At 40.0% G+C, this 13,650-nt stretch overlaps 1 protein-coding gene across 8 annotated transcripts in view; it reads right to left on the bottom strand.

Annotated features, from left to right (window-relative positions):
• LOC104637742 (6-phosphofructo-2-kinase/fructose-2,6-bisphosphatase 4) overlaps positions 1-13,650 on the bottom strand; it is a 52,700-nt gene that overhangs the window by 9,546 nt on the left and 29,504 nt on the right. For all 8 annotated transcript variants that reach the window (XM_075762913.1, XM_075762914.1, XM_075762915.1 and 5 more), the window contains 10 exons: positions 13,356-13,422; positions 12,077-12,151; positions 11,127-11,183; positions 9,697-9,818; positions 7,880-8,087; positions 7,166-7,312; positions 6,528-6,632; positions 4,751-4,880; positions 4,306-4,368; positions 1,108-1,172 (listed from right to left, as the gene is read on the bottom strand). In XM_075762913.1, the coding sequence (XP_075619028.1) occupies positions 1,108-1,172; positions 4,306-4,368; positions 4,751-4,880; positions 6,528-6,632; positions 7,166-7,312; positions 7,880-8,087; positions 9,697-9,818; positions 11,127-11,183; positions 12,077-12,151; positions 13,356-13,422 (1,039 nt within the window). The remainder of the gene's footprint in view (positions 1-1,107; positions 1,173-4,305; positions 4,369-4,750; positions 4,881-6,527; positions 6,633-7,165; positions 7,313-7,879; positions 8,088-9,696; positions 9,819-11,126; positions 11,184-12,076; positions 12,152-13,355; positions 13,423-13,650) is intronic.

Genomic DNA, 13,650 nt, shown 5'->3' with positions numbered 1-13,650 from the left:
TGGTAAAGCAGAACGACAAAGGAGAAAGGGAAAGAGAGAGGAAATACGCAATACTACTATCTAATAGAAAATGTCTTGGCTACAAGACCAAAAATCAGTATTTTCAGAACTCTGAATACCCAAGTCATTAAAACCAAACTTATTTGCAGACCCCTCCAGCATGAATTCTGCACAACTGCAACAAAACCATACCCTCATGTAAGGCATTCTGTGTCATATACCCTATTGAATACATACAGAAAAACACATTTATCACTATATTCCTTTTCACCTAAACCATTGTTCTGAAAACCGCCACGAACGAAGTGCCTTTTTTTCTCACATTACCAAACTGACTTTTAGTTCACCAGTGGGTGTGGCTCATAACCTCAGCAAGGCATCAGTGCCATACCTCATAGCGTTAGTGTGAGGCTCTGCAAGGGAACCAGAAATTTTTTCTCGTGACACATTTTACATAACTTTCATGATGCAGCAAAGGAAGAGTTTTGCGTGAGCAGCAGAATCAACCTAACCTCACGTCAACACTTAGGAGCGCACAGAACTGCGTGCCTGACAGAGGCAGAGCACGAAGCTGCTGTGGTTTGACATCTTATCTCTGTTTACCTTTTACAAATACACTCAATTTCCTTTTCCCCGGTTGTTCTCCTGTATCCCAAGATCTAGTCTTCCTCCCCAGCTTTGGCTTAAAACACAGATGGCATCATCAATTCCTCTTTTTTATACAGCAATGATCACCGTGATGAAAAAGCCGATAACTCCATTATTTACTCTCTCCAAAATAAGCGTTCATATCAGAGTACTTTTTGACTACACGCTACTTCTGATGAATGACAAAGCCTAGAAGAACTTTATACAGTTTTTAGATAGATACTGTATCTTCAACTCCTCATACATTTTTTGAAAATAAACTACTCCAGCTAGAGCTCATATGCAAGATAAATTTGCTCAATAAAAAGGATTTCCCCCCCAACAGCCAACCAGCAGTGAAGCTTGATATGTAAAATTAAATACGCTCAGCTGAGTTATCAAATCATTTCTAACCACAAGGACAATGAAAATCAGCTCAGTACATTACGTCAAGTTCTCCGATTTAAAAAATATTCTTACCTCGGGTTTATCTCTGTGTGTGTTTACAGCTTCAACATTCAGAAATATAGATTCTACTTTACATCCTGTTGATAGAAAACACATTTTTAGAATTGGACTGCTTTAAAAATGAAGTTCTAGTAAAGATGCAATCTAATTTTGAGTTGGCGAAGGTTAATCACTTTCCCCCTATGATTTATACTAAAATTTCCCAAATTCTGAATAGCTAAACTATTGAAATCAATCTGTTCCACCAGGACGAATGCTATTAATCTGATAATCCATCTCCTATTCCCACCTTAGCTTTATCATTATTTTCTTTGAAACAAATCCTCATTGTTAAACATACATGAACAACACTCAGTCAGAAATTTATTTAACTTTTCTGGTTTTTAAACATCCTAGACTTCTAAGAATTTCATTGTAATACAGAAGATAAATGCTGCTCTCATTTTTTAAAACACAAAAATGATTACGAGAAGGTACATTCTGTGTTTTCAGCAACCATCATTCCTCTCCACATGCAAAACAGAATTTATCCCCCAGCTCAATGGAACTTTAAAGTTGACCTCTGAAAAGGAACTTCTTTTCACCCAAAAATGGAAAACTCCAGAGAAGCAATTTAAACAGTCAGGAGAGACAACTATTACTCAGGTAGTATGACTGTCTAAGTGGGTCAGTTTATAATTAATACACCGCGGTCACACCTTTTTAAGCAGTAACAGATTGGCAAACACTGTCTTATCTCACACGAACATGACTTTTATAAGCTACCACTACCGTGCACAACATCCATTAATAGTCAAATTCCTCTGACATACCGGAGAGTCCATCTTCTATCACAAAAAGTTTTCAGATTTTTCTGTTCACTTATTTCCTAAAGTCATAACACACTCCATAGAATTACTGTATGACAGAAAAAGGTGATTTTCACCTTTTCTTAGAAAGTCACTGCACTTTAAAAAACCAAAAAAACCCAACCAATATAAATTAGTAAGGCAAATATTTGCCTTCCCTTAGGGCAGCCTATTCTGAGAAACCCCATTTTCCATGAGCACTGGACAAACACTGCAGAAGGGCCAGCACTCACAGAAACAGTCAACAAGAAAACAGATTTTAAGGGGAAAAAGTGCACATCTCCCGCTGGAAGAGTACTCTAGCCATCCTTCTGTTCACAGATCCTTCATGATCCCCGAGATCAAGCCAAAGCAAGCCCTGATCCCTCACGCTGGCTATTACTGAGTACCGGTTACACAGCAGACACTTCCACAGAGAGCGCTCAGTTCTCACCACTAGCTGAGTTTAAGACCTGAAAAAAGTATCGTATGGAAAGCTTTAAATACAAACTAAAGAGATATGAGTTACTCCACAGTAATTATGACGTGCGTGTTACCAACTCATTTTTAATCACTGATGTGCAAGTCCATAGCTACAGCAAGATGCAGTTTCTCTTTCCTGTGCGCTCCCACACAGACCACCGCTACACAGGATTGTTGGGTCAAAGTCTAATTTACCCAAATGCAACTGTCAGCCTGTAACAGATGTTCCCCTACTAAAGATCAGACGCATAGGGTGGGAACAACGCTAGATGCTAGCTTCAAACACCAGGAAGAGCAAACCCCTAAGGGAGGTGTTACCCCAGAACAGGATTAGCTGGAAGGTATTAAACACACCACGTTTGATCCCGCATCCTGTCTCACTGGAGCCAAGTGACACATCAGCTTGAAATAATGCTATAGATCATTACTGTATAAATAGCTTACACAGCCCTTGTTTTTTCAGATGGTCAAATTCCAAAAAGTAGGTCGACTGAAATTTGCTAATCAGCCATACATATCGAACACTTTAAAAAAAACACAATAGCATTTCTTTCACTGAAGTCAAAAGGACAAGGACAGTATTTCATACCGCTTTTTTTCTCTCCTCATTTCGTGGGTGAGTAAACACTGCAAACATTCAGGCCCTTTTAAAATTTATGAACAGTCCCTTAGCTTCCCACTTAAAAAAAAAAACAAAAAAAACCCACACCCCAAAACAAAAACATCTCTGTGGAAACAGGCTGAGAGTAGCAAGTCAAGAGAATCCAGTTTCCAAAAACTGACCTTTTAAAAAACAAAACCAAAAGAGTTTTAGCTGTTCTACATGCCGCTTTTCAAAACTCTAGCTTGTCATGCAACGCTAGGAACACCAGATGTCACCAAAGCATAGACAGTTAGTACTTACTGTAGGACATCACTGCAATTAAATGACAAAAATCTCTTCAGATAGATTTCGCAGTCTAACAGCTATTTACTTTTGTGTCAACTTTATTTGAAACTTAATAAAAATCTAAGTACAGGTCTAGACTGCTATTTTTCAAAGCTGATAATCAAAAACAGCTTTCCATGTGCAATTAATGACTAGCATTTTTTGGCAATCCATTTCCTGGTAAGCTGTGCAGATAGCTCTCTGTCTATAAGCAATCTTCTGAAGCATGACTAGGTATCAGAAGATATAATTAAGTCATCACTTAAAGAAAATTAATAGCGGGCACGTGTTAAGCTGAGGTTGAAACACACACAAAACTTTATTAGCAATCAGCCTAAACCCCACGTAGTACATGTTACCACCCATACCCACTCAAGTTAGCAGCAAATCTCAGTTAAAGCTCCTGAGCTAAGCACTGGTAATGCCTGCTGACAAACAAAAGCCAACAACAAACAAGGTGAGTTCATGTGGTAGTGCGAGGGTCCATGAAAAAATACTTCAGGAAAAGAGAACAAAATTATTTAAGGGTAAGGGGAACACCCTCTGTAAGATGATAAACCTACATAAATGTAAATTTTCCTGTCTTCTAAAAAGCAATACCCTCAAACACATAATAAAAACTGAGATCTTATTGTACCAGCCATGTGTAAATGGCACGGGTTTGCCAGAAGAATTTGTGAAATAGCATACAAACCAAGTACAAAAGAAAATTGTCCACTGGCAGTTAGAGCCACTGGTAGTTTCAGGCCTTCATTAACACATACATATCTTCTGGCATAAGGCAAAGCAAATGTAAACAAAAGAATCATTGATTCTAACAAAATTGTACAGGCAATACATGCAAGGTCAAACCTAATTGTTCAATTCTATTTTAAAGCAAAATAAATTTAAAATGTGTTTTAATTTAAATGCTTCACAAACTTTACTGATGACACAGTATAGTTAGACTTATATATACCTAACACTACTTACCGTAAGCCACGGGGGTTAGCTTTAAGACAGTATGCAGCGGGCACTTCAGGTAAGGCAGTTGTTCTGAGAAATCAAACAACAAGTTACATACAAAAAAACAGATTACAGTAACACTAACTTTTCTATTATGTTACAGTTCAACCACTTAAATGTCTTTTTATCTGACAGTGTATCTGTTTTCTTCCCTCGCATGCAACAGAGATGCTATTCAAACAGAGCAAAAAACAAACGTTACAGTATTTCAGGTGAGGAGCAGCTCAATCAAAATCAACTACCAGGTAACACATGTGGGTCAAATTAAAAAAAAAAAAAATCACACTTGCATACTTGCCTAGCACAACCACTCTCTGATGATAAAGGAAATCGTTAGAATTTACTGTTTGGAACCTTAATCAGTAATTTTTCAAAAAAACACACCATTTGTAATGTATCAAGGAAGACTTACCTGCAGGCTTGTCAAGAAAATATGCAAGCAAACAGCGCATGACAGCTTGGTGACATATGACAAGCACATTTTCCTGCCTTTCAAGTTCCATAATCACCGGCTCCAGTCTCTGAACAAGATCTTCATAGGACTGGGCGGGGAGGAGAAATACACAGCACATTAAAAAGGGAAAACTCTTTCAACAGTGTATGTATATACAGTGGATCTTACTTTCATATTAGTCATGTTCTAAATGTTATATTAGTGCAGACACAAATATTGTAGTAATAATTTTCCTTAAATTAAGAACACAGTCCAGGTCTTCCAGACTATCAAAGAGCACACATATAACAAAATAAATCTCTCTCATGGAAAAACTTTATTAAATTAGTTACTATGATCAAGAATTTCCACAAAATCCCTAGAATTTAATTCACAGGATCTGCAAATGTACAGGTTAAGTCTTGCACATTATTTTCCATAACTCATCTTCAAAAACATCTCTCTTCCAAGCAAAATTCCAGGAGGCCCAGCCTACAGTCAGCATACAAACAGTTCACAAAGCCTGACTTGTTCAGGCTGCCCTTTGAAATCAAACCATGGGCTTGATGAACCGGCCTGGTGATGGCAGCCACCATCCCATCAAAAATCACAAAGCAAGGCGGCCAGATTTCTCCTGCGATCTGTGGGATTTCCGCATGTGCGTACTTAACTTTCACATGCACAGTAAAGACCATACTTCAAAACATGTGTCATGCATTGCACACGCACAGACCACAGCACATCGCCCAGCTGGACAGGGAATGACCAGAGCAGAAAGCCTTCACCCTGGTCCCAAGGCAGGCGTGGGGGCTTGGAAAGCCGCTCTGCTGGTGCAGACCTTGGCAAGAGAAACCCAGAGGTCTCCAGCCAGGCTGTGCAAAACCCTGCGACCGTCACTGTCCACAGAGAAACTGCCTTCGACCAGCGACCGAGGTCAACTAATCACCCCAAGGCGATGAGATGAGGCAGTTTGAAATGTCTGTCACCATCCTAGAGGATGGCATCAATTTGAAAAACAAACCCTTCTTGTTCAAAAAGATTAGGAGAACTTTGCATCTTAATGACCACCTCATTAGCGAGACAGGGGTCACACCCACAAGAACACTGCTCTTATCACAAGCTGCTCTTAGCAGAGTGATTACTCTTGACTGTTGAGGAAAGAAGACCTCAGAGCTCTGCTTCCTCTGACACAAACAGTGGAGCAGCTGGTCCAATTACTCCTCCACCCTGCTGCCCCGAGTCCTAAGCCCTCAGCACCCACAGACCCGCCGTGTGACCATCTGGTACTTGCTGCGCTGTAATGGCTTTGCTTTAGAAAAGCTGTCAGCAAGTTATTTTCCCAGAGGCAAGGAGTTTATTAAAGTGAAAGACCAATGTGGCTACAGATTTCCCTAACGTTTCCGCCAGGACTGCATGCAAAACAGCCGTTCTCTACAGCAAGGATGAATAAGAAAAGGCGATCTTGGCAGTATGTTTGCATATGCAATAGTTTGAAGCCTTGTAATCGTTATTCCTGCTTTATCACTACAGGACCAGCACAGAAACGATGCCCAGCTCTCTATTTTTTTTTCCTAAATCTATTGTTTTATTTTTCAAGCCCTGAATCAAATTAAATGGTCTGGGCTCAATCCCTGTTAGCTCCTATGTGCTTTCCCCTGGAGAGAGGAACAACTTTTTTTTTCCTTCCTAAAGCCAGCATGCATGTATTCAAGAAGACGAGGAAGCCCTTCACCTTAAGGGAGAAAAAATAGCATACCTCTCCTTTAGGGTATCTGTATCTGTATTTGTCTTGGTCTCTCAGTGCAAATTCAAGCGGATAATTTTCCTGTATTTCTTCATACGTCATTTCTTCACACACTCCCTACAGGTAATAAAAATAATTTAAAAGCATGCATTTCCAGTAGTGCAAAAACCAGGTATCACTCTTAAATAAAAACATATAAAAATAACCTTTAACAATTGTATTTTGTTACTCTGACACTTAAAGACAAAATTGTCACACGGGATGAACAGGGCACTCAGCTGAATTCAGATGTGCTGAAAAGGAATCATTAAATTCCTATATAAGTGAAATACATATATGGGCAAGCAAGGTCACATTTTATCTGTTGCACCTGCTTATATATCTTACAGGTGCAGCTGGAATTTCACAGCATCATGGCTTCTACAGGGGAATATTTTACTGGGAAAGACAAGCCAAGACTAAATTAATCATGACAAATTTTAATAAGACATTTAGCTTTGTTCACAGGAATTAATGACATTTTTCCAGCCTGTAGAACCAGCTTAAATGACTTTCTATCCCATAAAAGGCATATCCTTACAAAATTAAGTTCTTCCTTTATCCCTAGCAAACAAAGCAACTTATTAGACATTTAGAAAATAAAAACTTACTGCATCTATCTCATTCAAAACCTTCCACTGCTCGTAAGGCACTCCCAAGGCTTCAGCAGTCTGAATTGTCCTTTTCATCTGGCTGGTCCAAACTTTCAGATCTTTGATATTTTGCTCATTAATAAATTGTGCCAAGCTTTTGGCAAACTGAAAGAAAAACCATGAGACGCTGGATGAGAGCTCAGAGCCAACACACTGTGTTCAGTTCAGAACACGCAGGCTCTAGCCTCTGTAAACTCATTGTAACTTTTCAAAAGGCTCTGACAAAAGTTTTTGCTAAGAAATACAACACGTTCCGTTACACCAAGAGGGACAGGGGAGGGAAGGAAAGGAGTACAAGGAAGATTCAAGTTTTCTGCAGTTCCCATCTTTACCTCCAGGAATTTTCCTTTCAGCTTTAACTTGTTAACCATCCTAATTACCCAACAAGTCAGGATTTTACAAAAATACAGTTAAAAAATAAAGCCCTCCTGACCACTGCTTTGTGCTGTAGGATAAGAAGGAATTTTAACCCACAGAATGACAGACAGATGAAAACCAAATCGTGACACACAAAGCATGTCCATCCAGTTTCCACTACCCACACACAACTAAAAAAATCCTTCTTAAACATGCTAAGAAGAAAAGGGTGTAGAGGAAGAAAGCTGTAATTACACAGCATGAACTGCACAAATATACACAAAACCCAGTCACACTTTTTCAGGAGGTACGTACTTCTTTCCCCCTGACAGACAGTCCAGGATCTCCTCCTATTCTCCCTTTCAGATTGAGTTCACTTTCTCCATGTCGACAGAGGTAGATTGACCGGGGAGTCACATGGATATTCATGAGGTAGTAGACAATCCGGCTCTGGATGTGATCCATAACTCTGTTCACAAGGTAACTCCTTCCGACATCCATAATTTTAATATAAGAAAGATCCCTTTCATGAGCAAACAAACAAACAAAAAAGCAAGATTCCACATAGTTTCTATTAGCATGTAGCACAATCTTCCCACTCTCTCTCATTATAAAACAAAGGGGGAACAAGCCAAAGCAATAAACAAACCCTTAATTACCCATGGACCATGCATTAGTCCTAAGAAATAATGCAATACTCCAAAGCTACAGGATGGACTCTCTTCCCTTCACACATAAGCTGCTCTCATCATTTTCTTTTCTGTTCCCTTTACTTGCACTCCATCTCACAAATCTAGAGCCTACTCTTGGAAAAACACATTCCTCACACCAAAAGGAAGATTCAGTGGAGTCATTCAACTGTGGTAGCTTCAATAAGGTATCCAGATATTTTACAATACTACGTATTTTTCTGCAGGTTACAAACACTTCTCCCACAGAAAGTATTTGTCTGACTGCACCCTGGGGCCAAACATCGAGGTCACTATTTACTCGTCTCAGTTAACCCTTCCAGAAAAACTACAGCATCAGAGGGAGCAGGGACTAGCCTGAAGCAAGACATTTTCTCAATCATTCTATCAACAACTATTAACAAACAGTACTGTAATTTACCCCATCACTACCTTCTCTCAGCATCAGACAGGTTGTAATTTCAATTTTCACTGCTTATCCTTTCTCATCTGAGCTATAATTTCAGAGTAGCATCTAGTTTAAAGGAGGAAAAAAGTCTAAATAAGCTGAAAATAACCACTATAGGTTTCTAGAGATGCATTGGAGACACCAGACCACCAAAACCAAGAAAACTTATAATAAATCCAAATGGAGGTGATGAGAAGCAAGCATCAGCACCTCATCTCTGATAGTGTTCTTTGGAGTTAATCATTACTATTTCACCCACTATTTCAACCAGGCACAACTGTTAGGTCCGTCACAAAAGTTACACGCATGAATTGACCTGACTGAACCAGCATCACCCTGCTTACACTTAATTACAGTAAAATGCAGCTCAGCCTTCTCAATAGCACTGGTCCTGAAAGAAACCAGGAGCACCTGGTCTGAGCACAGCTCAAAATCCCACACTGAAATCCTGGACTACAGCAAGAGAAACAGGGCTCCTCCTCACATTCATCCTTACCTTACTTTCAAGTGTTGAAAGTGAATGAAAAACAGGTGAATGCTTTAGCATGAGAGCAAATAATCTAGCTATGAAAGTTTCTCAGAGCCCTGCAACTGAAGGATAATTTGCAAGCACAAATAAATAAATGAACTTAAGCTTACAAATCATTCAACTCTCCTCTATATACTAGAAAAACCCAAATAACAACCAACCACTATGGCAAGTCTGTACTTCTAAAACAGAAACTGCTGGTTTGATTCCAGAAGAATCATACCATTCTCCAAGTGGGAAAATAAAAAAGAATATTGTCCCAGAGTAGGCTCATTAGCCAATTTTCCTCAAGCAAGCAATTTTCCACCCCCAGAGTCAACTCCCCCTAATTTGCCAAAGGAAAGAGAGCTCAAGCCATTAAAAATCATGATGAGAAAGCCCTAATCCCAGATATGGGATGCTCCATCCCCTAAGGAAACATCTTAAAATAACTCAGTTGTGATCACAATATTATGTTATCACTTACTTGTCAAGAGTTTCATCTAACGTCTCATACGAGTTCTTGTAGCACTCTATTCTTTTCATGAAATCTTCTGTTGCTTCATCATTACTACAATCAACATAGTCAGGACTACCCAGTTTCACTTGCTGTTAAAATAAAAACAGGAGAGTAGTACCTAAGTTTCTTTCCCTTTTTAACAAAGTTTCAAGAAATAGGAAGGGGGAGAACACAACACAAACTTATTTTCTGCAAGTTAATTAAAATGCATGTAAAGCAAAAAAGAGCTATTCTTCATAGAATTAAACTTCTGAGTTAGTACGCACATGGACAAGTGCCATTCTTCAAGGGTCAGCACTGGGACCGGGACTGTTTAACATCTTTGTCAGTGACAAGGGCAGTGGGATCAAGTGCACCCTCAGCAAGTTTGCTGACGACACCAAGCTGCGTGGTGTGGTTGACACGCTGGAGGGAAGGGATGCCATCCAGAGGGACCTTGACAGGCTGGAGAGGTGGGCCTGCGCGAACCTCACGAAGTTTAACAACGCCAGGTGCAAGGTCCTGTACATGGGTCGGGACAATCCCAAGCACAAACACAGACTGGGCAGAGAATGCATTAAGAGAAGCCCTGAGGAGGATGACTTGGGGGTACTGGTGGATGAGAAGCTCAACATGAGCTGGCAGTGTGCGCTTGCAGCCCAGAAAGTCAACCATGTCCTGGGCTGCATCAAAAACAGCGTGACCAGCAGGTCAAGGGAGGTGATTCTGCCCCTCTATTCTGCTCTGATGAGACCCCACCTGGAGTACTGCGTCCAGCTCTGGGGGCCCCAGTAAAAGACAGACATGGAGCTGCTGGAGCGAGTCCAGGGGAGGCCACAAAGATGCTCAGAGGGCTGGAGCACCTCTGCTATGGAGACAGGCTGAGAGAGTTGAGATTGTTCAGCCAGGAGAAGAGAAGGGGACACCTTATTGCAGCCTTCCAGTACCTGAAGGGGCTACAGGAAAGCTGGAGAGGGGCTGTTTACAAGGGCAGGGAGTGACAGGACAAGGGGGAATGGCCTCAAGCTGAAGGAGGGGAGATTTAGGTTAGATATTGGGAAGAAATTCTTCCCTGTGAGGCTCGTGAGGCACTGGCACAGGTTGCCCAGAGAAGCTGTGGCTGCCCCTGGCTCCCTGGCAGTGTTCAAAGCCAGGTTGGATGGGGCTTTGGGCAACCTGGGCTAGTGGAGGGTGTCCCTGCCCATGGCAGGGGGTTGGAACTAGACAATCTTTGAGGTCCCTTCCAACCTAAGCCACTCTATGATTCTATGAACAGGAAAATAAATGAAAAGTGTTCCATTAATGGAAACTAATGGCTTTTTTTGTTATTGGAAGTTCTTACAATGTACTTCTAAAAATAGTGAGCTACTTTAAACCTCTGGACTTAAAGCAGTTAAAGCAAACTTTCCTGTACTCACCACAATGTTTGCAGCGATAACCTCTGGATCAACGCATACTGACTCAACGAAAAAAGTCTTCAGTCCAAACAGAAGTCACGCATACAGAAGGAAGGAAGAAAGCAGACGCATTATAACGCCTCTGGAGACTAACACACATGAACAGCATGTTGCTCGCTTCCCTGCTAACCCCTTTTTAACAGAAACATGCCTTAAAACTTTCCTCCATGTAATCAGAAGGTTCTCCAGACCCTCTCATCAGAAATTGCTGGCTTACCATTCCCTGAAGCATCATGCTCTTTACTACTTTCCCCACCAATGCTTTTAAGTAGAATAATTTTGCTGTGAGAAAAATTTAGGATGGAAGAAATAAATGAGGAGGATGCAAGGTCAGCCATGCAAACAGTAACTAATGCTTCTGAAATAATAATTTAGAAGCTTTTCAACTAACACAGGAGCTTCACTTAAGAAGAGGTTTGTGTTTTGCTGTCTTAAAGGTTTCTGGAGATGCAAGTTTAGAGGAAATGGAAGCTTACTGGAGAATAACTAAGTGCAAAACAATCCTGGACAGAAGGCAGAAAGCCACGGAAAGTTTTTGGTTTGTACAGAACTAACACAGAATTCACTATATGTTTCTGCAGCAAAAATCTGAACTGCACTGAGAACAATATTTTAAGCAGTTCTTGCTGACAGTACACTCAGAACTACAGGTCCAGGATGACAGAATTGAAGCCATGGCATAAAAGAGATCAGCTCCAAACAGTACAAACATTAAAGAGGAGAAAAATGAGAGTGGGGTGACTTAATCACAAACAATGCTTGAGAACACAAAATGGTCCACTGACTAATCATTTAGGAAGGATGTATGTCACTTATCCTGGTGCACTTAACTTGGAGTATAGATCAGGGCAAAACTATCACTGCCCTACTTGTTCAGGCATTAGCTCAGAACTCCTCTGCTTCTGACTCACCTTATATCCATTTTCTTCACCAAATTTATAAATAGTTTCTCTACGTTCTCGAGTTGTGTTTGTAGCATCAAAGACCTAGGAATAATTATGAAGAAAGAGAGAGAGGAATTAAAAAAGCATCATAGCCTGTGAAAAGCACTGTGTTAGTAACAACAAAAATACAGGTTCAAAGTCCCTCAATGTAAAGGAAAGCAATGAAAACAATTCCCCTTCCCTCTACCCCACTACCTCAACATGCTCAAAGGAAAAACAAAAGACATTCCTACTTTACACACATTATTTTCTAAATAATAAAAAAGAGCAATATTTTGAAAGCACTACTAGCAGAACACTGTATTTGGAAGAAGCAGCCAGAGTTTAAGCCTAACACATACAGGACAGAATCTTCCTCCTGGCCCATATCAGCATTAAATACTAACGTATAGTTTTTTAGTGAACTTATACAACACAAAAAAAAGATGCTGCAATCAATATGCTATTCAAAATGCAAGTGTAAAACTTTTAAAGGGCAAAAGATCTGCAAGACTTGTAAATCCTGTGTATGATACATTTTTCTAAGGATTTACATTTAGCTCTGAACACACCAGTGTTTTACCAAAGTATGGAGTTTGGCAAAGTATAAAGTTTACCTCGTGTCGCCAGCAGAATTTGTAATTATAGTTAATGGATTTCCCTGATAGTTAATGAAAACACCACGAAGTTGTGTCAGTAGTCTTAAGAAAAACAACATTATGCACAAAATATTATTAAGGTGAATATGCACTGTTAATAGTTGAACAGCTGATGTTTTGCATCCCATTATTAAATACTCCGATATGCAGCAATTTACTTCAAGTTTCTCCTGCTCTCTTCAGAGATTTCTCACGTCAGTAACACAACTGCCACGCAACACCCAGGATGCTTTTTGTTCAGTAAATCTTTACCTTTCACTTGAAACACTAGACTATCAAATAGAAACACAAGTTCAACCAAAACAACAGATGTGTTTAACAGTTCATTATATAATGTGGAGAGAAGGGGAACATTTTTCTTAGTGTTACCCTCTCCTCAGTTAACCCCTCAAATCGCAAAAATGGGTGCTCAATATAGCATCATCACCCTGAATGTAGGTGCTTCTTTCACTGCAGCAACAAGGCAGATCTAAAATACAACTCCAAAAGAAAAAAAAATCTGATATACTGAAGAGATATTAGGATGGCTCTAGCTATATATTATCCAGTAGACACAGGCTGTTTTGCAGGGAAACATCTCAAGAACGTGTCTTCAACAAGAAACTTACAGCCACATGCCCGTTTTCTTCACTGAGGTACTGTCGGACGTCATTCAGCGCTGCTAAGGCACACTGTCTTAAAAATGAAAGAGAGTAAAACTCAAATGCTAGTTAAGGTCATTTTATTAATGCACTTGTGCACTTTGATCAAAGTGCCCTGCAAATGTGAGATAATCTCTCTCAAAAACATATATTTTTAATCACCACCTCCCAAAAACATGGGAAAAACCAACAGAGGTCAAGCAAGCTATACTAAGGAAATGTGGTCATGGCTATCTGCCTGAAAAAAGACTAGTCTAGTGCT

Source organism: Balearica regulorum, chromosome 10, assembly GCF_011004875.1.
Source record: "Balearica regulorum gibbericeps isolate bBalReg1 chromosome 10, bBalReg1.pri, whole genome shotgun sequence".
NCBI lineage: Eukaryota > Metazoa > Chordata > Aves > Gruiformes > Gruidae > Balearica > Balearica regulorum.
The sequence above is the reverse complement of the archived record's forward strand: the minus strand, read 5'-3'. Positions and strand labels throughout refer to the sequence as shown.